General features: G+C 52.0%; 1 protein-coding gene across 1 annotated transcript in view; it reads left to right on the forward strand.

Annotated features, from left to right (window-relative positions):
• Positions 1–316: 316 nt before the first annotated feature.
• LOC120935802 (cullin-9-like) overlaps positions 317–25,222 on the forward strand; it is an 82,487-nt gene continuing 57,581 nt past the window's right edge. The window contains exons 1-12 of the mRNA XM_040347864.1: positions 317–505; positions 1,138–1,869; positions 11,357–11,489; positions 12,110–12,270; positions 12,361–12,673; positions 13,449–13,611; positions 14,575–14,785; positions 14,862–15,055; positions 15,465–15,661; positions 16,596–16,833; positions 17,637–17,742; positions 18,283–18,538. Coding sequence (XP_040203798.1) covers positions 329–505; positions 1,138–1,869; positions 11,357–11,489; positions 12,110–12,270; positions 12,361–12,673; positions 13,449–13,611; positions 14,575–14,785; positions 14,862–15,055; positions 15,465–15,661; positions 16,596–16,833; positions 17,637–17,742; positions 18,283–18,538 — 2,881 coding nt within the window. The 5' untranslated portion in view covers positions 317–328. The remainder of the gene's footprint in view (positions 506–1,137; positions 1,870–11,356; positions 11,490–12,109; positions 12,271–12,360; positions 12,674–13,448; positions 13,612–14,574; positions 14,786–14,861; positions 15,056–15,464; positions 15,662–16,595; positions 16,834–17,636; positions 17,743–18,282; positions 18,539–25,222) is intronic.

Consider the following 25,222-nt stretch of genomic DNA (forward strand, 5'->3'; position numbering starts at 1 on the left):
TGAGGTATGATGGGTAATGATGACATCATGTTATGTAGAGTCGGGTCTAGTACTGAGGTATGATGGGTAATGACATCATGTTATGTAGGGTCGGGTCTAGTACTGAGGTATGATGGTAATGATGACATCATGTTATGTAGGGTCGGGTCTAGTACTGAGGTATGATGGGTAATGATGACATCATGTTATGTAGGGTCGGGTCTAGTACTGAGGTATGATGGTAATGATGACATCATGTTATTGAGGGTCGGGTCTAGTACTGAGGTATGATGGTAATGATGACATCATGTTATGTAGGGGCGGGTCTAGTACTAAGGTATGGTGGGTAATGATGGCGCCATGTTTTTCAGGGAGTCGGGCCCACGTTCTGCTCGCGCTCAGTCAGCAGGACGGGATAGAAGAACACATGGATTTTGAGTCGCGCTTCACGTTGCTCCAACTCTTTGCTGAGACAACCAGCTCAGAAGAACATTGTATCTCCTTTGATGGGGTACACCTACCTCAGGTATGGGGCGGGGAGGGGGGGTTCTCATGGCGGGGGGCGGTGGGGGGGTTCTCATGGCGGGGTGGGACGGGAGGGTTCTCATGGCGGGGGCGGTGGGGGGGTCTCATGGCGGGGTGGGGCGGGGGGGTTCTCATGGTGGGGGAGGTGGGGGGGTCTCATGGCGGGGGGCGGTGGAGGGGTTCTCGTGGTGGGGGGGGTCTCATGGCGGGGGCAGTGGGGGGGTCTCATGGCGGGGGCGGTGGGAGGGTCTCATGGCGGGGGCGGTGGGGGGGTCTCATGGCGGGGGGCGGTGGGGAGGGTCTCATGGCGGGGTGGGGCGGGGGGGTTCTCATGGCAGGGGTGGTGGGGGGGTTATCATGGCGGGGGCGGTGGGGGGTCTCATGGTGGGGGGGGGGTCTCATGGCGGGGGCGGTGGGGGGTCTCATGGCGGGGGCGGTGGGGGGGTCTCATGGCGGGGGGGTTCTCATGGCGGGGACGGGGGGGTTCTCATGGCGGGGGCGGTGGGGGGTTCCCATGGCGGGGGGCGGGGGGGTTCTCATGGCGGGGGCGGTGGGGGGGTCTCATGGCGGGGGCGGGGGGTCTCATTCCTGGTGTGCCGTCAGTAGAATGACTCTCTGTGGTTTTTGTGGCAGATTCCGGGGAAGCAGCTCTTCTCATTGGTGAAGAGATACCTGTGTGTGACCTCCATGATGGACCAGCTGAGCAGTGACCGGCCCGATGGTGGTGTGACCTCCATGATGGACCAGCTGAGCAGTGACCGGCCCGATGGTGGTGAGACCTCCATGATGGACCAGCTGAGCGGTGACCGGCCCGATGGTGGTGTGACCTCCATGATGGACCAGCTGAGCGGTGACCGGCCCGATGGTGGTGAGACCTCCATGATGGACCAGCTGAGCGGTGACCGGCCCGATGGTGGTGTGACCTCCATGATGGACCAGCTGAGCGGTGACCGGCCCGATGGTGGTGAGACCTCCATGATGGACCAGCTGAGCGGTGAGCGGCCCGATGGTGGTGAGACCTCCCCGCTGCAGAGACACTTTGATTTCAGCATGGCCATGGGCAGCCTGATCTGTGAACTGGTGCGGGTGATGGGCTGGGCCGCTGAGACGCCATCTAGAGGCTGGAGGGGAAATGGCACTAAATCCTCCATTTATAGGAAAGTCTTCCCTTCATGTCGGAGGATCTCACGCAGAAAACATGGATTGAAGGTGCGATCGGACTTCTCCCGCAGAGGTGATTACACGGAGTACCTGGAGCGGGTTCTCCTTCCCGGCATGTCGGTGCGGATGGTGGAGGACTGTGAACCTCTGAAAGCTGGAGATGAGGGAGTCTTCCTACAAAGCCTCACCGGACTTCCTGCAGAGGTAACCTTCATTCCCGCTCCGTACACACTGTGAGTGGTGGTGGGGACACTGCTGTACTTGTATAATGCGCGCTGGGTATCTCTAAGGAACAGACACAGGCGCTGGCATCACGCTGAGCTCAGCAGAATCCTGCCATAGAACGCTCTACTGCTTTCATTTATAATGTCACCATGAATAACAAAAGAAGGTGGCGGCTTCAGAATCAGCCAGTCAGACATTTGTAGTCTTTCGAATGAACCAATCACAGACATGTATAAATAGAATACCAGTAGTGAGGTGTGCAGAGCCGTGCGGCAGGTTTTCTGTGAGACAAAGAATGTCTCGCAATTTAAACACCAACTACACGACCGTGTGCCCACCATCTCACCGCTACCAAAGACGCGGGCCGTACTCTATCACGTCTCAGTGAGGCGTACTCTATCATGGCTCAGTGAGGTGTACTCTATCACGGCTCAGTGGGGCGTACTCTATCACGGCTCAGTGGGGCGTACTCTATCACGGCTCAGTGAGGTGTACTCTATCATGGCTCAGTGAGGCGTACTCTATCACGGCTCAGTGGGGCGTACTCTATCACGGCTCAGTGAGGCGTACTCTATCATGGCTCAGTGAGGTGTACTCTATCAGGGCTCAGTGAGGCGTACTCTATCATGGCTCAGTGGGGCGTACTCTATCAGGGCTCAGTGAGGCGTACTCTATCATGGCTCAGTGAGGTGTACTCTATCATGGCTCAGTGAGGTGTACTCTATCAGGGCTCAGTGAGGCGTACTCTATCATGGCTCAGTGGGGCGTACTCTATCAGGGCTCAGTGAGGCGTACTCTATCATGGCTCAGTGAGGTGTACTCTATCAGGGCTCAGTGAGGCGTACTCTATCACGGCTCAGTGAGGTGTACTCTATCATGGCTCAGTGAGGTGTACTCTATCAGGGCTCAGTGAGGCGTACTCTATCAGGGCTCAGTGAGGTGTACTCTATCATGGCTCAGTGAGGTGTACTCTATCAGGGCTCAGTGAGGCGTACTCTCTCATGGCTCAGTGAGGTGTACTCTATCATGGCTCAGTGAGGCGTACTCTATCATGGCTCAGTGAGGTGTACTCTATCAGGGCTCAGTGAAGCGTACTCTATCATGGCTCAGTGAGGTGTACTCTATCAGGGCTCAGTGAGGCGTACTCTATCAGGGCTCAGTGAGGTGTACTCTATCATGGCTCAGTGAGGTGTACTCTATCAGGGCTCAGTGAGGCGTACTCTCTCATGGCTCAGTGAGGTGTACTCTATCATGGCTCAGTGAGGCGTATTCTATCATGGCTCAGTAAGGTGTACTCTATCATGGCTCAGTGAGACGTACACTATCATGGCTCGGTGATGCGTACTCTTTCATTTCTCAGTGAGACGTACTCTATCATGGCTCAGTGAGGCGTACTCTCTCATGGCTCGGTGAGGCGTACTCTATCATGGCTCGGTGAGGCGTACTCTCTCATGGCTCAGTGAGGCGTACTCTATCATGGCTCAGTGAGGCGTACTCTATCATGGCTCAGTGAGGCATACTCTATCACGGCTCAGTGAGGCGTACTCTATCAGGGCTCAATGAGGCGTACTCTATCATGGCTCAGTGAGGCGTACTCTATCACGTCTCAGTGAGGCGTACTCTATCACGTCTCAGTGAGGTGTACTCTATCACGTCTCAGTGAGGTGTACTCTATCATGGCTCATTGAGGTGTACTCTATCACGGCTCAGTGAGGCGTACTCTCTCATGGCTCAGTGAGGCGTACTCTATCACGTCTCAGTGAGGCGTACTCTCTCATGGCTCAGTGAGGCGTACTCTATCATGGCTCATTGAGGTGTACTCTATCACGGCTCAGTGAGGCTTACTCTATCACGGCTCAGTGAGGCGTACTCTATCACGTCTCAGTGAGGTGTACTCTATCACGGCTCAGTGAGGCGTACTCTATCACGGCTCAGTGAGGTGTACTCTATCACGGCTCAGTGAGGCGTACTCTCTCATGGCTCAGTGAGGCGTACTCTATCATGACTCAGTGAGGCGTACTCTCTCATGGCTCAGTGAAGTGTACTCTATCACGTCTCAGTGAGGTGTACTCTATCACGTCTCAGTGAGGTGTACTCTATCATGGCTCATTGAGGTGTACTCTATCACGGCTCAGTGAGGCGTACTCTATCGGGGCTCAGTGAGGCGTACTCTCTCATGGCTCAGTGAGGCGTACTCTATCACGTCTCAGTGAGGCGTACTCTCTCACGGCTCAGTGAGGCGTACTCTATCATGGCTCATTGAGGTGTACTCTATCACGGCTCAGTGAGGCTTACTCTATCACGGCTCAGTGAGGCGTACTCTATCACGTCTCAGTGAGGTGTACTCTATCACGGCTCAGTGAGGCGTACTCTATCACGGCTCAGTGAGGTGTACTCTATCACGGCTCAGTGAGGCGTACTCTATCACGGCTCAGTGAGGTGTACTCTATCACGGCTCAGTGAGGCGTACTCTCTCATGGCTCAGTGAGGCGTACTCTATCATGACTCAGTGAGGCGTACTCTCTCATGGCTCAGTGGGCCATCATTCTCGTATCGTTATTCTATAGTTCCCATGTACACAGATCTGTCGCTCGGAGTCATAGATGGAGTCGCCATGAAGTGGCCGGTCTCTTGGTGAGGCATAAAATCAAACATCCCTAAAAGAGCGAGCCGATCTTCCGTGTCCACGGGAAGGTTTCCGCAGCCAATGGTCTTCCACCGACATCTGTATGTGTGACTCTCTCACATGAGCATTACAGCGAAACCGACCGGCCCTGGGGGGACATCCGACAAATTACATTAATAGAAATTTCCACAACGCTCCTTCCTTTTTCTTGTCCTATGCTCCCACGTGTCCCTCGATGATCTTCTTCTTACACCTGGAAATTAATCGGTCCTTACAGTCCATATGAGGCCATAAACAGGAAACCACGGCTTGACTTGTAGACTCGGCTCTTCAGGAGGGATGACTTGTAGGCTTGCCTCTTCAGGAGGCTTGACTTGTAGGCTCGGCTCTTCAGGAGGGATGACTTGTAGACTCGGCTCTTCAGGAGGGATGACTTGTAGACTCGGCTCTTCAGGAGGGATGACTTGTAGACTCGGCTCTTCAGGAGGGATGACTTGTAGGCTCGGCTCTTCAGGAGGGATGACTTGTAGACTCGGCTCTTCAGGAGGGATGACTTGTAGACTCGGCTCTTCAGGAGGGATGACTTGTAGACTCGGCTCTTCAGGAGGGATGACTTGTAGACTCGGCTCTTCAGGAGGGATGACTTGTAGACTCGGCTCTTCAAGAGGGATGACTTGTAGACTCGGCTCTTCAGGAGGGATGACTTGTAGGCTCGGCTCTTCAGGAGGGATGACTTGTAGACTCGGCTCTTCAGGAGGCTTGACTTGTAGACTCGGCTCTTCAGGAGGGATGACTTGTAGGCTCGCCTCTTCAGGAGGCTTGACTTGTAGGCTCGGCTCTTCAGGAGGGATGACTTGTAGACTCGGCTCTTCAGGAGGGATGACTTGTAGGCTCGGCTCTTCAGGAGGGATGACTTGTAGACTCGGCTCTTCAGGAGGGATGACTTGTAGGCTCGGCTCTTCAGGAGGGATGACTTGTAGACTCGGCTCTTCAGGAGGGATGACTTGTAGACTCGGCTCTTCAGGAGGGATGACTTGTAGACTCGGCTCTTCAGGAGGGATGACTTGTAGACTCGGCTCTTCAGGAGGGATGACTTGTAGACTCGGCTCTTCAAGAGGGATGACTTGTAGACTCGGCTCTTCAGGAGGGATGACTTGTAGGCTCGGCTCTTCAGGAGGGATGACTTGTAGACTCGGCTCTTCAGGAGGCTTGACTTGTAGACTCGGCTCTTCAGGAGGGATGACTTGTAGGCTTGCCTCTTCAGGAGGCTTGACTTGTAGGCTCGGCTCTTCAGGAGGGATGACTTGTAGACTCGGCTCTTCAGGAGGGATGACTTGTAGACTCGGCTCTTCAGGAGGGATGACTTGTAGACTCGGCTCTTCAGGAGGGATGACTTGTAGACTCGGCTCTTCAGGAGGGATGACTTGTAGACTCGGCTCTTCAAGAGGGATGACTTGTAGACTCGGCTCTTCAGGAGGGATGACTTGTAGGCTCGGCTCTTCAGGAGGGATGACTTGTAGACTCGGCTCTTCAAGAGGGATGACTTGTAGACTCGGCTCTTCAGGAGGGATGACTTGTAGGCTCGGCTCTTCAGGAGGGATGACTTGTAGACTCGGCTCTTCAGGAGGCTTGACTTGTAGACTCGGCTCTTCAGGAGGGATGACTTGTAGGCTCGCCTCTTCAGGAGGCTTGACTTGTAGGCTCGGCTCTTCAGGAGGGATGACTTGTAGACTCGGCTCTTCAGGAGGGATGACTTGTAGGCTCGGCTCTTCAGGAGGGATGACTTGTAGACTCGGCTCTTCAGGAGGGATGACTTGTAGGCTCGGCTATTCAGGAGGGATGACTTGTAGACTCGGCTCTTCAGGAGGGATGACTTGTAGGCTCGGCTCTTCAGGAGGGATGACTTGTAGACTCGGCTCTTCAGGAGGGATGACTTGTAGGCTCGGCTCTTCAGGAGGGATGACTTGTAGACTCGGCTCTTCAGGAGGGATAGGCGTACTCTATCATGGCTCAGTGAGGCGTACTCTCTCATGGCTCAGTGAGGCGTACTCTATCATGGCTCAGTGAGGCGTACTCTCTCATGGCTCAGTGAGGCGTACTCTCTCATGGCTCAGTGAGGCGTACTCTATCATGGCTCAGTGAGGCGTACTCTATCATGGCTCAGTGAGGCGTACTCTCTCATGGCTCAGTGAGGCGTACTCTATCATGGCTCAGTGAGGCGTACTCTATCATGGCTCAGTGAGGCGTACTCTATCATGGCTCAGTGAGGCGTACTCTATCATGGCTCAGTGAGGTGTACTCTATCATGGCTCAGTGAGGTGTACTCTATCATGGCTTCACACACACAAAGGAAAACAAAAATGACGCCTACTAGAGGAAACTCTAACCAGACCAAAATTGCACCTCTACAAACCAAAATCGCCTTTTTAACACAGAACAGCAGAAATGTACAGAAAACGTGAAGTCTGGTTTTCTTCCCCTAGGACGGCCTTTGCTGGTTCTGGATGTCTTTTCCCACTCGAGGTCCGCTGAATTAGGAAGATCTGATGAACTCCTACCTGGCTCGCCAAAACTGTATATGACATTTGAAGCTTCTCCTATAAGCAAATAATTTCCTTGCGCTTAAAAGCCCAAATATCGCTCCTCTTGTATAATGACGGGAAAAGCGCGCTGGCGTCTCCAAGCAACAAAGATGCTGGTATCACGTTGAGCTTGGCGGAATCCTGTCTTAGGATGGGCAGCTCCGTTTTTTTATACTGTCGACATGAATAACAAAAGAAGGTGGTGGCTTCAGAATCGGCCAATCTGACATTTGTATTCTTTCAAAAGAACCAATCACAGACATGTATATTGTAACGGAACGTCCCACACTCCGCTGGAGTGCTTCCGTCATATACCGCTTCCTATCAGTCTGGATATAGATATTGGATATTCCAGCTGCTCCCAACACACAACGAGACGAGACTTGTCTGCTGAACATGGAGAACCAAGAATACAACCTCATATACAGTGAGGAAAATAAGTATTTGAACACCCTGCTATTTTGCAAGTTCTCCCACTTGGAAATCATGGAGGGGTCTGAAATTGTCATGGTAGGTGCATGTCCACTGTGAGAGACATAATCCAGAAATCACAATGTATGATAACTATGTATTTGTATGATACAGCTGCAAATAAGTATTTGAACCCCTGTCTATCAGCTAGAATTCTGACCCTCAAAGACCTGTTAGTCTGCCTTTAACCACTTCCCGACCTCCTCATGTACATTTACATCAGCAGAATGACACGGACAGGCACATTGGCGTACACGTACGTCCTCTGCTAGACGTGGGTGGGGGGTCCGATCGGGACCCCCCCCCCCCGGTACATGCGGAGGTCGGGTCCGCTCGGGGAGCGATCCGGGACGACGGCGCGGCTATTTGTTTATAGCCGCTCCGTCGCGATCGCTCCCCAGAGCTGAAGAACGGGGAGAGCCGTATGTAAACATGGCTTCCCCGTGCTTCACTATGGCGGCGCATCGATCGGGTGATTCCCTTTATAGGGAAGACCCGATCGATGACGTCATTCCTACAGCCACACCCCCCTACACTAGTAAACACACACTAGGTGATCCCTAAATGTTACAGCGCCCCCTGTGTTTAACTCCCAAACTGCAACTGTCATTTTCACAATAAAGAATGCAATTTAAATGCATTTTTTGCTGTGAAAATGACAATGGTCCCAAAAATGTGTCAAAATTGTCCGAAGTGTCCGCCATAATGTCGCAGTCACGAAAAAAATTGCTGATCGCCGCCATTAGTAGTAAAAAAATATAAAAAAAATAAAAATGCAAAAAAACTATCCCCTATTTTGTAAACGCTATAAATTTTGTGCAAACCAACCGATAAACGCTTATTGCGATTTTTTTTTTTACCAAAAATAGGTAGAAGAATACGTATCGGCCTAAACTGAGGAAAAAAAAAATTTATATATGTTTTTGGGGGATATTAATTACAGCAAAAAGTAAAAAATATTGATTTTTTTTCAAAATTGTCGCTCTATTTTTGTTTATAGCGCAAAAAATAAAAACCGCAGAGGTGATCAAATACCACCAAAAGAAATCTCTATTTGTGGGGAAAAAAGGACGCCAATTTTGTTTGGGAGCCACGTCACACGACCGCGCAATTGTCTGTTAAAGCGACGCAGTCCCGAACTGTAAAAACCCCTTGGGTCTTTAGGCAGCAATATGGTCCGGGGCTTAAGTGGTTAAAATGTCCACCTCCACTCCATTTATTATCCTAAATTAGATGCACCTGTTTGAGGTCATTAGCTGCATAAAGACACCTGTCCACCCCATACAATCAGTAAGAATCCAACTACTAACATGGCCAAGACCAAAGAGCTGTCCAAAGACACTAGAGACAAAATTGTACACCTCCACAAGGCTGGAAAGGGCTACGGGGAAATTGGTGAAAAAAGGTCCACTGTTGGAGCAATCATTAGAAAATGGAAGAAGCTAAACATGACTGTCAATCTCCCTCGGACTGGGGCTCCATGCAAAATCTCACCTCGTGGGGTCTCAATGATCCTAAGAAAGGTGAGAAATCAGCCCAGGACTACACGGGAGGAGCTGGTCAATGACCTGAAAAGAGCTGGGACCACCGTTTCCAAGGTTACTGTTGGTAATACACTAAGACGTCATGGTTTGAAATCATGCATGGCACGGAAGGTTCCCCTGCTTAACCTCCCTGGCGGTATTCCCGAGCGTGACTCGGGGTTAACATTCAGTGCCAGAAGCGGTAACCCCGAGTCACGCTCGGGGTGCATTTTTTTTTTCCCCCAAAAATTCCTGGCGATCCGGCGGGGGTTTCCCACTGGATCGCCGGTCAGACTAGTCCCGCTGGGGGGGATGCAGAGTGAGCGCAGCGGTGGCTAAACATCCCGGCGATCCAGCGGGGTTTCCCGCTGGATCGCCGGTCAGATGAGTCAGGGGAAATGCAGAGTGAGCGCAGCGGTGGTGTGGTGACATCCCGGCGATCCAGCGGGGTTTCCCGCTGTGATCGCCGGTGAGAGCCCCGGCAGAATGTATTGCAGAGTGAGCGCAGCGGTGTTCTTACCTAATCCCGGTGAGAGCCCCGCTGATGTCTTCTCTGATGTCTCCTCTCTCTTCCGTCTCTGTGAACCGCAGCGCCTCACAGTGGCGGAAGTGGGCGGGAGATTCAAAAAAGTTACAATGTTACAATGTAAAAAAGTAAAACACACACATAAAGTTACATGATACAGTGTAATCTGACAGGATTTCACTGTATCACCTCAGATTTCACCTCAGATTATTCTACAAAAATGGTACCGCTTTTGGAACAAAATTCCAGACAGAATCATACCGCTAGGGAGGTTAAACCAGCACATGTCAAGGCCCGTCTTAAGTTTGCCAATGACCATTTGGATGATCCAGAGGAGACATGGGAGAAAGTCATGTGGTCAGATGAGACCAAAATAGAACTTTTTGGTCATAATTCCACTAACCGTGTTTGGAGGAAGAAGAATGATGAGTACCATCCCAAGAACACCATCCCTACTGTGAAGCATGGGGGTGGTAGCATCATGCTTTGGGGGTGTTTTTCTGCACATGGGACAGGGCGACTGCACTGTATTAAGGAGAGGATGACCGGGGCCATGTATTGCGAGATTTTGGGCAACAACCTCCTTCCCTCAGTTAGAGCTTTGAAGATGGGTCGAGGCTGGGTCTTCCAACATGACAATGACCCGAAGCACACAGCCAGGATAACCAAGGAGTGGCTCTGTAAGAAGCATATCAAGGTTCTGGCGTGGCCTAGCCAGTCTCCAGACCTAAACCCAATAGAGAATCTTTGGAGGGAGCTCAAACTCCGTGTTTCTCAGCGACAGCCCAGAAACATGACTGATCTAGAGAAGATCTGTGTGGAGGAGTGCGCCAAAATCCCTCCTCCAGTGTGTGCAAACCTGGTGAAAAACTACAAGAAACGTTTGACCTCTGTAATTGCAAACAAAGGCTACTGTACCAAATATTAACATTGATTTTCTCAGGTGTTCAAATACTTATTTGCAGCTGTATCATACAAATAAATAGTTAAAAAAATCATACATTGTGATTTCTGGATTTTTTTTTTTGGATTATGTCTCTCACAGTGGACATGCACCTACGATAACAATTTCAGACCCCTCCATGATTTCCAAGTGGGAGAACTTGCAAAATAGCAGGGTGTTCAAATACTTATTTTCATCACTGTATACAGTTAGAGGAGGTAACCAGAACATAAATTAACATGAGCTAATTAACTAATCATTTACCCAGACGAGGTGACTCCGAGATATGACCTTTCAGGGTAGACGTCACGTCTCCTCGCTCACCTGCTATACAATACACATTATCACAGTCCAGACCTAAATCCCATTGAGAATCTGTGACAAGACTTGAAAATTGCTGATCACAGACGCTCTCCATCCAATCTGACAGAGCTTGAGATATTTTACAAAGAAGAAGAATGGGCAGAAATGTCCCTCTCTAGATGTGCAAAGCTGGTAGAGACACCCCCAAAAAGACTTGTAGAGAAAGGGGGTTCTACAAAGTATTGACTCCGGGGGGCGCCATACAAATGCCCCTCCCCCACACTTTTCACATATTTATTTGTATCATTTTCCTTCCACTTCACAATTATGTGACACTTTGTGTTGGTCTCTCACATAATATCCCAATAAAATACATTTATGTTTTTGGTTTCAACATGACAACATGTGGGACATTTCAACGGGTATGAATTATTTTTCCAGGCTCTGTGTATCTGCCCATGTTCTGACCAGTATGACCCGTTCTCTCTGCAGGTAGACTGGCACAGACTGGGGCACACACGGCCAGTACAATGGTTCATGTTGGAGGTGGTGAAACATAGAGGGTACATCATGGAGTCGGACGAGAAGGTCAAACCAGTTCCTGGTCATGTGATCACCGAGTCGGGTGAGTGTATCCGGGCAACTATACAATTATCTCAGGGGAGGGAGTGTCTGTGTTGGAGGGATAGGTGGGGAGTATCTATGTGTGTAGCAGGAGGGGAGGAGGGAGTATCTGTTTTGGAGGAGGGAGTCTGTGTCGCAGGAGGGGGGGAGGGAAGGAGTATCTGTGTCGGGGAGGGAGGGAGTATCTGTGTCGGGGGGAGGGCGTATCTGTGTCGGGGGGGGGAGGGAGGGAGTATCTGTGTCGGGGGGAGGGAGTATCTATGTCGGGGGGGAGTATCTGTGTTGGAGGAGGGAGTCTGTGTCGGAAGAGGGAGGGAGTATCTGTGTCGGGGGGGAGGGCGGGAGTATATGTGTTGGAGGAGGGAGTCTGTGTCGGAGGAGGGAGGGAGTCTGTGTTGGAGGAGGGGGGGTCTCTCTCCATGTCCTAGGTGGAAGGTTGCAGTAGTATTGCTCTGGTATTTATACTGCCGGTGGTGTAATGGGCCCCCCGGGAACCGGCACGGTATGGCTCTGGTGTTGGGGCAGCAGACCGATGCGTGTTGGTTGGAGGGATTGGAATATTCCAAGGATCGGGGGTTCATGTTTGCTGGAATTCAGGAAATCTGTTTTCTTCTCCTTCAGTGATCCCGGCGTTGTCCTCAGACGGCACCTCGTCTCATCCAGATAAGAATTGCGCCACCATCAGGCGGGAGGATTGGTGGGAGATCCTATTCTTCATCCAGCAACTGGAGGAGGAGCCTCAGAGGAGGGTGATGGAGATGATTGGAGGCTCCTTGGAGAAGGTCAGCTTTCCTTGGTAGATCTCAGATATATATGGTTTCTATATATACATTCTTCACTTTTTCCATCATTTTTTCCCCCTCATCTTCCAGGGACGGCTGCCTCCTGTCCAGATGTCGGTGTCTGTGGACGTAGCTCAGGAAATGCTGGCGATCATTGTGAAGAACTGTCATGGCCATCTTCTGTGTGACCTACAGACCTCACATGTCTATAACCAGTTCTATGGAAAGGCGAAGTCCCATGATACTGCCGGCGTTTGTGACCATGCCTCTCCCACTAGCCCCACCCCAAGCATATCACAGGTGGGAACAGGACAGGGGGTGGATGCTGGATCCTCTGATCTGCAGACACTAAACACTCTTCTCATGCTGGAAGGGATGATGGAGCTCTCTGAGAAGACGGGAGGTGAGAATGACCATGGACTCTGAGGAGTGATCTGGAGATGGATGAGGAGAGGTCTGGAGATGGGCGAAAAGAGGTCTGGAGATGGGCGGGGAGAGGTCTGGAGATGGATGAGGAGAGGTCTGGAGATGGGCGAAAAGAGGTCTGGAGATGGGCAGGGAGAGGTCTGGAGATGGGCGAGGAGAGGTCTGGAGATGGGCGAGGAGAGGTCTGGAGATGGGCGGGGAGAGCTCTGGAGGTGGGTGAGGAGAGGTCTGGAGATGGGCGAGGAGAGGTCTGGCGATGGGTGGGGAGAGGTCTGGAGATGGGCGGGGAGAGCTCTGGAGGTGGGTGAGGAGAGGTCTGGCGATGGGTGGGGAGAGGTCTGGCGATGGGTGGGGAGAGGTCTGGAGATGCGTGAGGAGAGATCTGCTTGAGCCAATATGGATGTGAATTGCTTCTCTCCCTATACAAGTCAATGGGATGCTGAAGAGGTGTCTTTCCTCTTATCCTCTCCAGACTGAGGACATGGAGGGGGTGTACAGGGGTCTATCCTCTCCGGACGGCTGACATGGAGGGGGTGTACAGGGGTCTGTCCTCTCCGGACTGTGAACATGGAGGGGGTGTACAGGGGTCTGTCCTCTCCGCAATGGAGACATGGGGGGGGGGGTGTATAGGGGTCTGTCCTCTCCGCAATGGAGACATGGGGGTGGGGCGGGTGTACAGGGGTCTGTCCTCTCCGCTCAGGTATGTCACCTCAGAGGATCTTATTACAGAGAGATCTTTGATTTTCCTGCAGGACTGAGCAGTGACCACGATACTGAGATAAAGAGATCCCTGGAAAGCTGTCGGGTTCTTGCACCTGGTGTCCGCCATGTTGGTTTGGAGCATGACTGGAAATTTGCTGACAGAAATGTGATCCAGGAAGGGGCCAGAGGAGCCTCCGGGAATTCAGACCTCAGGTGCCTATGGCTTTATGGTATAAATAATGCGTGACTCCAATCTGGGGCACATAGGGCCCCCATACATCCTTAGTGTGTGCCTCTAGGCTCATGTTCCCCGGGTAATAGTGGGGTATATATGGTGAGGACCCCATGGCTCACACCAATTCTCGGTCTTATGGTATAGATTGTGTGTGCCCCTAGGCTCATGTTCCCCAGGTATTAGTGGGGTACGCTGGCTGGGAAGGTCTTGGCTCCCATTAGGCTGGGAAGGTCTTGGTTCCCATTAGGCTGAGAAGGTATTGGCTCCCATTAGGCTGGGAAGGTCTTGGCTCCCATTAGGCTGGGAAGGTCTTGGCTCCCGTTAGGCTGGGAAGGTCTTGGCTCCCGTTAGGCTGGGAAGGTCTTGGCTCCCATTAGGCTGGGAAGGTCTTGGCTCCCATTAGGCTGGGAAGGTCTTGGCTCCCATTAGGCTGGGAAGGTCTTGGCTCCCATTAGGCTGGGAAGGTCTTGGATCCCATTAGGCTGGGAAGGTTTTGGCTCCCATTAGGCTGGGAAGGTCTTGGCTCCCATTAGGCTGGGAAGGTCTTGGCTCCCGTTAGGCTGGGCAGGTATTGGCTCCCATTAGGCTGGGAAGGTATTGGCTCCCATTAGGCTGGGAAGGTATTGGCTCCCATTAGGCTGGGAAGGTCTTGGCTCCCATTAGGCTGGGAAGGTCTTGGCTCCCATTAGGCTGGGAAGGTCTTGGCTCCCATTAGGCTGGGATGGTATTGGCTCCCGGTAGGCTGGGAAGGTCTTGGCTCCCATTAGGCTGGGAAGGTCTTGGCTCCCATTAGGCTGGGAAGGTCTTGGCTCCCATACGGTCCTCTGCTCCTGGACATCCTGACAGCGGATAGGAACAGTGTTCAGTGTGAACGTTCCTCTTGCCTCTGATTTGAAGTCCGTAGTTGGCTCTTCCAGAATTTACACTCAGACTTTCTCCAGCAGTGAGAAGATGGTCGGTATGTTGGTGGAACTTCTTACATCCCAGATGAAGGACAAGCTGCTGGTGGTGACGAGTCTGCAGTTGACGTACCTGGTCATGTCCAAGTATGACTGGCGGGTCTTGTTTGCCACAGAGGGAGGGGTGAGAGCCGTGTTGGGGTGTATGCAGGAACATCGTCTCTCTGCCGCTGTTCAGCATATAGGGCTCGCGGTAAGTGGAGGACCTTTAGACCAACCTACATACCACAAGTGTCTCCTTCATCTGATAACCTCAATATTCCCGGCAGGTCCTGAAGGTGCTGACTGGTGCGGACGGCTCTGATTCTCAGGGACAGTCGAGACATAACACCACCCTGAGTCCTGGGGACGCTCAGGTGATAAAGGAGATCTTCTCCAGCATTGGATCTGCAGCCAGCGGCTCCTCCAGCAGCCTCCTCAGGGCCATCCCCAACGCCATTACCAAGATGATAAGTGTGGAGGGGTGAGGGTGATGCCTAATGTCTGTGTATGTGGACTGATGGCCTTCATTCTGTATGAGCCTTCCTCGTCCCTGCTCCTGTCAGTGTGACCCTTCCTCGTTCCTGCACCTGTCAGTGTGACCCTTCCTCGTTCCTGCTCCTGTGTCAGTGTGACCCTTCCTCGTTCCTGCTCCTGTGTCAGTGTGACCCTTCCTTGTTCCTGTGTCAGTGTGACCCTTCCTCGTTCCTGCTCCTGTGTCAGTGTGAGCCTTCCTCGTTCCTGCTCTTGTCAGTGTGACCATTCCTCGTTCCTGCTCCTGTGTCAGTGTGACCCTTCCTCGTTCCTGCTCCTGTCAGTGTGACCCTTCCTCGTTCCTGTGTCAGTGTGACCCTTCCTCGTTCAGTATGCTCCTTCCTTCTATTGTGTGGCAGGTGTTTCTCCTCGGTGTACAATGGTCTCCTGCTCCTCCGGATGCTGATGGAGAACCATAAGGGTTTGTCTGAACAGCTGTCCAGTATGGAGTTTTCCTCCGTCCTCCAGAGCTTCTTGGAGGAGCCCTGCAGTTCTATGGATGAGCCTCAGCGCCACCTCCTGTCTCTTCTCCTCCACTGCAGCCCGCAGATCACTGGTAAGAACCGCATTCTATCACTGATGTCAGGAAGTCCCGCCTCTGTCCTCACTGATATCAGGAAGTCCCGCCTCCGTCCTCACTGATATTAGGAAGTCCCGCCTCTGTCCTGCTCATTGACTCGTATCTGTTGTCATCGACTTGAATGGGACGTTCCTGCCTCTATACAAGCATGCCCCATTCATGCCCCCATTCATGCCCCATTCATGCCGACAGTGCAGGTGACCACAGCCATTGGAGGAGGTAAAAGTGGACCACACCCTATTCATTGCAACCTATAGATATCAGGATGTCAACTTTTATTTGGAGATTAGCATAGAGCGTTCACCCTCTTAGCCTGTCTGATAAGATGGAGAGACCAAAAATGGTCAGTCCAATGAGATGCTCTGTCCTGTCTCTTGTGGTGTGGTCCCCTGTGTCCTGTCTCTTGCGGGGGTGTGGTCACCTGTGAGCTGTCTCTTGGGGGGTGGTCCCCTGTGTCCCGTCTCTTGCAGGGTGTAGTCACCTGTGTCCCATCTTTTGCGGGGTGTGGTCATCTGTGTCCTGTCTCTCTTTCAGGGTGTGGTCACCTGTGTCCCGTCTCTTGCGGGGGTGTGGACACCTGTGTCCTGTCTCTTGCTGGGGTGTGGTCACCTGTGTCCTGTCTCTTTCAGGGTGTGGTCACCTGTGTCCCGTCTCTTGTAGGGTGTGGTCACTTGTATCCCGTCTCTAGCATGGTGTGGTCACCTGTGTCCTGTCTCTTGCGGGGGTGTGGTCACCTGTGTCCCGTCTCTTGCAGGGTGTAGTCACCTGTGTCCCATCTCTTGCAGGGTGTAGTCGCCTGTGTCCCGTCTCTTGCAGGGGTGTGGTCACCTGTGTCCCATCTCTTGTAGGGTGTGGTCACCGGTGTCCCGTCTCTTGCAGGGTGTAGTCACTTGTATCCCGTCTCTTGCAGGGAGTACTCCCGGGCTGGCAGTCCAGGAAATGGATCTCTCGTCTTTGCTGAGTGCTCTGAAGGACATTCGGATGTGTCGGGAAATGCTGCCCTCCTTGGAGCGTTGCGTTTGTGAAGACGTCTCCTCACTACGTTGTAATGTTCCACAACTTCTCACCGACTTCAGCTTTTTCCTGCAGCTCCTCTCCTGCCTGGAACAGCTTGGGGACGAGAAACGTCTACAACTCTGTGTGTACAGGTGAGAGCTGTGTGTACAGGTGAGCGCTGTGTGTACAGGGGAGGGTGAAGGGTGTACAGGTGAAGGGTGTACAGGGGAGAGCTGTGTGTACAGGGGAGGGTGAAAGGTGTGAGGTTGAAGGGTGTACAGATGAGGGTGAAGGGTGTGAGGTTAAAGGGTGTACAGGGGAGGGTGAAGGGTGTACAGGGGAGGGTGAAGGGTGTGAGGGTGAGGGGTGTACAGGGGAGGGTTAAGGGTGTACAGGGAAAGGTGAAGGGTGTACAGGGGAGGTTGAAGGGTGTACAGGGGAGGGTGAAGGGTGTACAGGGGAGGGTGAAGGGTGTACAGGGGAGGGTGAAGGGTGTACAGGGGAGGGTGAAGGGTGTGAGGGTGAAGGGTGTACAGGGGAGGGTGAAGGGTGTACAGGGGAGGGTGAAGGGTGTGAGGGTGAAGGGTGTATAGGGGAGGGTGAAGGGTGTATAGGGGAGGGTGAAGGGTGTACAGGGGAGGGTGAAGGGTGTACAGGGGAGGAGTTGTGTGTATTGGGGCACGTTCCTGTTGTACAGGTGAGGAAGTGGGTGCACTAGGGCATGTTCTTGGCGTACAGGGGAGGTGTTCTTGGTGTACTGGTGAGGATGGTGGGTGGACTTTGTAGGATAATGGTTCCTGTTGCTGCATATTCAGGTGACAGCCCAGCATGAATGTTGTCTGACTGGTAGGAGGCGGAGTTTAGGGATGACACTGGCTGTAGTTGTAGAATATATTTTTGTTTTTAGTGACTGTTGTCACTCTTTAGAAAAGTCTGGAATTGGTTCTCTCCTCAGGATCCTAAACAAGGCCTTACATCTGTATGAAGAGGACGTCCTTCCTTGGCATAAGTCCATTTCACCGAGCCTGAGAATTCTGGAAGCTTCTGGTGGGGACAGAGAGGTCAGGCTATCATCCTAGAAAGAATGTTGGGGGTGTGATGGGAGGGGGAGGGGGGTGTGATAATGGTGTCTCCTCTCTCTGTCCCTCTCGTGGACTGTCTTTGTTGGGTTTCATTGGGCTTCGTTGGCCTTCATTGGTCTTTGTTGGTCTTCATTGGCCTTCATTGGTCTTTGTTGGTCTTCATTGGCCTTCATTGGTCTTTGTTGGTCTTCATTGGCCTTCATTGGTCTTTGTTGGTCTTCATTGGCCTTCATTGGTCTTTGTTGGTCTTCATTGGCCTTCATTGGTCTTTGTTGGTCTTCATTGGCCTTCATTGGTCTTTGTTGGTCTTCATTGGCCTTCGTTGGTCTTTATTGGCCTTCATTGGTCTTTGTTGGTCTTCATTGGCCTTCATCGGTCTGTGTTGGTCTTCATTGGCCTTCATTGGTCTTTGTTGGCCTTCGTTGGTCTTTGTTGGTCTTTGTTGGTCTTCATTGGTCTTCATTGGTCTTCGTTGGGTTTCATCATCATTGGCTGATCTCTTTGGCTCTTTATGTTCAGCTCTTCCAGGAGGTGGTCCGTTTCCTCTACAGCTTGGCGGTGGCCAGTAAGGACTGCGCTATGGTCATGAGTGGTCTCAGAGCTGGAGATATTCTAAGTAAAACGTTGGACAAACAGAGCTCTGATGAGTTGACATCGAAACTCCGAGACCTCCTAACAACCTGTGAGACATACACTGCTGTACACCACAAGATGGCGGCCTGCGTGGTGGCTGGATGTATGCAGGTACAAGTATTATTCCTGTCCACGGCACTCTGTAGTCATTCTCCTGGGTGAGTGATATGAATTCATGGTGGAGCAAAAGAAGGCTTTCATTGGCCTGCTTTTTCCACCGTGTTATTGCCTCGTGTCGGGTACATTGGTGGGCGCCACGGAGCGCTTCTGTAATGGTCACCAGTCACATGGTATTCAAATTTGTGTCTCCTGGATGACATTCCCAACCCCATTGTCTTTTCTGGGGCCACATTCCACCCACAGCACCCACATTGGTCTCGCCCCCCCCAGGTGAGATTCCACCTTCCGGCACCCACATTGGTCTCCTTCTTGGTGTTCACCACCAGGTCTCCTTTACACCCTTAGTGAGTATTCTCTTCGGGTATCTGTGTTGGACGCCTCAGAACAAATTCTGGAAAAAATAACTTCTAGAAATGAGGAATCCCAACCAAAGCTCCGCCCACCCTCACTGTGTACAGAGCACAGCTCCCCCCCCCCTCACTGTGTACAGAGCACAGCTCCCCCCTCACTGTGTACAGAGCACAGCTCCCCCCCCTCACTGTGTACAGAGCACAGCTCCCCCCCTCACTGTGTACAGAGCACAGCTCCCCCCCCCTCACTGTGTACAGAGCACAGCTCCCCCCTCACTGTGTACAGAGCACAGCTCCCCCCCCTCACTGTGTACAGAGCACAGCTCCCCCCCCCTCACTGTGTACAGAGCACAGCTCCCCCCCCTCACTGTGTACAGAGCACAGCTCCCCCCCCCTCACTGTGTACAGAGCACAGCTCCCCCCTCACTGTGTACAGAGCACAGCTCCCCCCTCACTGTGTACAGAGCACAGCTCCCCCCCCCTCACTGTGTACAGAGCACAGCTCCCCCCCTCACTGTGTACAGAGCACAGCCCCCCCCTCACTGTGTACAGAGCACAGCCCCCCCCTCACTGTACAGAGCACAGCCCCCCCCTCACTGTGTACAGAGCACAGCTCCCCCCCCTCACTGTGTACAGAGCACAGCCCCCCCCCTCACTGTGTACAGAGCACAGCCCCCCCCTCACTGTGTACAGAGCACAGCTCCCCCCCTCACTGTGTACAGAGCACAGCTCCCCCCCTCACTGTGTACAGAGCACAGCTCCCCCCCCCCTCACTGTGTACAGAGCACAGCTCCCCCCCCCTCACTGTGTACAGAGCACAGCTCCCCCCCTCCCCCCTCACTGTGTACAGAGCACAGCCCCCCCCTCACTGTACAGAGCACAGCCCCCCCCTCACTGTGTACAGAGCACAGCCCCCCCCTCACTGTGTACAGAGCACAGCTCCCCCCTCACTGTGTACAGAGCACAGCCCCCCCCCCTCACTGTGTACAGAGCACAGCTCCCCCCCCCTCACTGTGTACAGAGCACAGCTCCCCCCCCTCACTGTGTACAGAGCACACCCCCCCCCCCCTCACTGTGTACAGAGCACAGCTCCCCCCTCACTGTGTACAGAGCACAGCTCCCCCCTCACTGTGTACAGAGCACAGCTCCCCCCCCCTCACTGTGTACAGAGCACAGCTCCCCCCCTCACTGTGTACAGAGCACAGCCCCCCCCTCACTGTGTACAGAGCACAGCCCCCCCCTCACTGTACAGAGCACAGCCCCCCCCTCACTGTGTACAGAGCACAGCTCCCCCCCCCTCACTGTGTACAGAGCACAGCCCCCCCCCTCACTGTGTACAGAGCACAGCCCCCCCCCTCACTGTGTACAGAGCACAGCTCCCCCCCTCACTGTGTACAGAGCACAGCCCCCCCCCTCACTGTGTACAGAGCACAGCTCCCCCCCCCCTCACTGTGTACAGAGCACAGCCCCCCCCCTCACTGTGTACAGAGCACAGCCCCCCCCCTCACTGTGTACAGAGCACAGCCCCCCCCCTCACTGTGTACAGAGCACAGCCCCCCCCTCACTGTGTACAGAGCACAGCTCCCCCCCCTCACTGTGTACAGAGCACAGCCCCCCCCCTCACTGTGTACAGAGCACAGCCCCCCCCTCACTGTGTACAGAGCACAGCTCCCCCCCTCACTGTGTACAGAGCACAGCTCCCCCCCCTCACTGTGTACAGAGCACAGCTCCCCCCCCTCACTGTGTACAGAGCACAGCCCCCCCCCTCACTGTGTACAGAGCACAGCCCCCCCCCCCTCACTGTGTACAGAGCACAGCCCCCCCCTCACTGTGTACAGAGCACAGCTCCCCCCCCCTCACTGTGTACAGAGCACAGCTCCCCCCCTCACTGTGTACAGAGCACAGCCCCCCCCTCACTGTGTACAGAGCACAGCTCCCCCCCCTCACTGTGTACAGAGCACAGCTCCCCCCCCCTCACTGTGTACAGAGCACAGCCCCCCCCTCACTGTGTACAGAGCACAGCCCCCCCCCCTCACTGTGTACAGAGCACAGCCCCCCCCCTCACTGTGTACAGAGCACAGCTCCCCCCCCTCACTGTGTACAGAGCACAGCCCCCCCCTCACTGTGTACAGAGCACAGCCCCCCCCTCACTGTGTACAGAGCACAGCTCCCCCCCCTCACTGTGTACAGAGCACAGCTCCCCCCCCTCACTGTGTACAGAGCACAGCTCCCCCCCTCACTGTGTACAGAGCACAGCTCCCCCCCCTCACTGTGTACAGAGCACAGCTCCCCCCCCTCACTGTGTACAGAGCACAGCTCCCCCCCTCACTGTGTACAGAGCACAGCTCCCCCCCTCACTGTGTACAGAGCACCGCTCCCCCCCTCACTGTGTACAGAGCACAGCCCCCCCCCTCACTGTGTACAGAGCACAGCCCCCCCCCTCACTGTGTACAGAGCACAGCTCCCCCCCCTCACTGTGTACAGAGCACAGCTCCCCCCCTCACTGTGTACAGAGCACAGCTCCCCCCCCTCACTGTGTACAGAGCACAGCTCCCCCCCTCACTGTGTACAGAGCACAGCCCCCCCCCTCACTGTGTACAGAGCACAGCCCCCCCCCTCACTGTGTACAGAGCACAGCTCCCCCCCCTCACTGTGTACAGAGCACAGCTCCCCCCCCTCACTGTGTACAGAGCACAGCTCCCCCCCCTCACTGTGTACAGAGCACAGCTCCCCCCCTCACTGTGTACAGAGCACAGCCCCCCCCTCACTGTGTACAGAGCACAGCCCCCCCCCTCACTGTGTACAGAGCACAGCCCCCCCCCTCACTGTGTACAGAGCACAGCCCCCCCCTCACTGTGTACAGAGCACAGCCCCCCCCCCTCACTGTGTACAGAGCACAGCCCCCCCCCCATCCTGTGTACAGAGCACCGCCCCCCCCTCCCTTTATTTTCACACCCCCTCACTGGCAGAGCACCCCTCCCCCCCACTGTGTCGAGCACACCCCCCCCTCAGAACTGACACCCCCCCCCTCACGTGTACACAGCAAGCTACTGCCCCCCCCCTCAGGTGAAGAGCACACTGGCCCCTGTCCCCTCACTGTGCTCTACATATATACCTGGCTGACATCTCACCCCACGTGAACACCGAGCTGTGCATCTACCCTTCCCCTGTGATGTACATCTATATACTCTGGCTGTACATAACACTGTGCTGTACATTATACCACTGTGCTGTACATTATACACTGTGCTGTACATTATTACACTGTGCTGTACTTATACACTGTGCTGTTCTTTATATACACTGCTGTGTACATTATACACTGTGCTGTACATTATACACACTGTGCTGTACTTTATACACTGTGCTGTACATTATATACACTGTGCTGTACATTATATACACTGTGCTGTACATTATACACTGTGCTGTACATTATATACACTGTGCTGTACTTTATACACTGTGCTGTACATTATATACACTGTGCTGTACATTATATACACTGTGCTGTACATTATACACTGTGCTGTACATTATATACACTGTGCTGTACATTATACACTGTGCTGTACATTATATACACTGTGCTGTACATTATATACACTGTGCTGTACATTATACACTGTGCTGTACATTATACACACTGTGCTGTACTTTATACACTGTGCTGTACATTATACACTGTGCTGTACATTATATACTGTGCTGTACATTATATACACTGTGCTGTACATTATATACACTGTGCTGTACATTATATACACTGTGCTGTACATTATATACACTGTGCTGTACATTATATACACTGTGCTGTACATTATATACACTGTGCTGTACATTATACACTGTGCTGTACATTATATACACTGTGCTGTACATTATATACACTGTGCTGTACATTATACACTGTGCTGTACATTATATACACTGTGCTGTACATTATACACTGTGCTGTACATTATACACACTGTGCTGTACTTTATACACTGTGCTGTACATTATACACTGTGCTGTACATTATATACACTGTGCTGTACTTTATACACTGTGCTGTACATTATACACTGTGCTGTACATTATACACTGTGCTGTACATTATATACACTGTGCTGTACATTATATACACTGTGCTGTACATTATACACTGTGCTGTACATTATATACACTGTGCTGTACATTATACACTGTGCTGTACATTATATACACTGTGCTGTACATTATACACTGTGCTGTACATTATACACACTGTGCTGTACTTTATACACTGTGCTGTACATTATACACTGTGCTGTACATTATACACTGTGCTGTACATTATATACACTGTGCTGTACATTATATACACTGTGCTGTACATTATACACTGTGCTGTACATTATATACACTGTGCTGTACATTATATACACTGTGCTGTACATTATATACACTGTGCTGTACGCCCTGCTGTATATTATACAGTATGTGACAAAAGTAAGTACACCCCTCAGTGACATTTCTTTAAATCTTTTCATGTGACAACACTGAAGAAATGACACTTTGTATCTCCAATGTAAAGTATAAATCAAGTCCTTTTTATTTTGTTTTTATTATTGCTTCTTACATACAAAGCTTTAAAGCGGGGGTTCACCCATAGCGCACACTTTTTAGCCTTAGCTTCCTGCTCGTTTTCTCTAGGGGAATCGGCTAGTTGTTGTAAAATATGTGCAGTACTTACCCGTTTACGAGATGCATCCTCTCCGTCGCTTCCGGGTATGGGCTTCGGGAATGGGCGTTCCTATTTTGATTGACAGTCTTCCGAGAGGCTTCCGACGGTCGCATCCATCGCGTCACGATTTTCCGAAAGAAGCCGAACGTCGGTGCGCAGGCGCAGTATAGAGCCGCACCGACGTTCGGCTTCTTTCGGCTACGAGTGACGCGATGGATGCGACCGTCGGAAGCCTCTCGGAAGACTGTCAATCAAGAAGGAACGCCCGCTCCCAAAGACCCATACCCGGAAGCGACGGAAGAAGATGCAGCTCGAAAACGGGTAAGTACGGATCATATTTTAATACAAATAGCCGATTCCCCTAGACACAACGAGCAGGAAGCTAAGGGGAAAAGGAAAAAAATATATAATTGGGTGAACTCCCGCTTTAATAATAAAGAGCTTTTCGTTTACATTTCTATCGTACAAATACTTAAAAATTGGTTCAATCCCCACACTATAATAGACAAAACAAAACTTCTAATAATATGAAACTTCTCTTTTACATTCTATAGTACTAATGCTTAAGCATTAGTACATTCCAACACTATATCAGATATCCATTCTACAAGGGAGAAAAGCGTCTAATACAACAATAAACATCCACCTCTATTTATAATTCCATTTCCATCTCTGCTTCTTGTTCCTTACAAATCTATCTCCTCATCCCCATCCCCCTCTCCCCCCCCCCTCCTCTCCTCCTCTCCCCCCCCCTCCTCTCCCCCTCTCCCCCCCCTCTCCCCCCCTCTCTCTCCTTTCCCCCCCCTCTCTCTCCCCCCCTCTTTCTCTCTCCCAGTCCTCTCCTCTCACCCTCTCCCCCTCCTCTCCTCTCCCAGTCCTCTACCCAAACCATCAAAAAACAGGTTGCTGGCGTCAAGCCAATAAGACGATATTTAGTTAAATTTATGGTGGACTCCTCTATCTTTATAAGCTCATTTTCTCTTTTTAATATAAAGTTTAACTTATTACACCATTGTTTGTGGGTTGGTGGCATTATTTCGATCCATTTTTGTAAAATAAGCTTGTAACGGTCAGGGGTTAGCACCGTTCACGATATTCCCATTCCATCAACCCACGACAACTTCTGACACTCCAACCATCCAGCAGACCCGATCCATAAGAATTCCCTCAGAGAGACATACGCTCTGTGTTCTGAGTCAAATGAATGAACTTTAATGGTAACTTAGCTTTCTTATATACAGTACAAGCATATTTCAGTTAATCACAGGGACAAATAACTCTCCACCCACACATCACACAATGGGGCTTCAATCACATTCTTTTAGACAATGACATTCAGTTGAGCTAATCATTAGTCATCCCCCCAGACGTCCTGTCTCCGCAATTACAGGAGCTAATTACTACAGCTTGACAAGTCACATTCCTTTACTAAACATAATTGACATGCTAATTCCCTACCCCTGAAAGGAGACATCTGACCTTTACGGACTGAATTAGCACAATGGAATGTCTAGGAGCAGACACAATTAACATCTCAAAAGCATGTGTCCTCCCATTGAATGAAAACACTCCACTGACCTGGTGGGGTCAGAATAACAACTTGTAATATCTCAAGATATCCTGCAATATGAATTATCATTTCCCAGTC

Source organism: Rana temporaria, chromosome 4 (genome assembly GCF_905171775.1).
Source record: "Rana temporaria chromosome 4, aRanTem1.1, whole genome shotgun sequence".
Classification (NCBI taxonomy): Eukaryota; Metazoa; Chordata; class Amphibia; order Anura; family Ranidae; genus Rana; species Rana temporaria.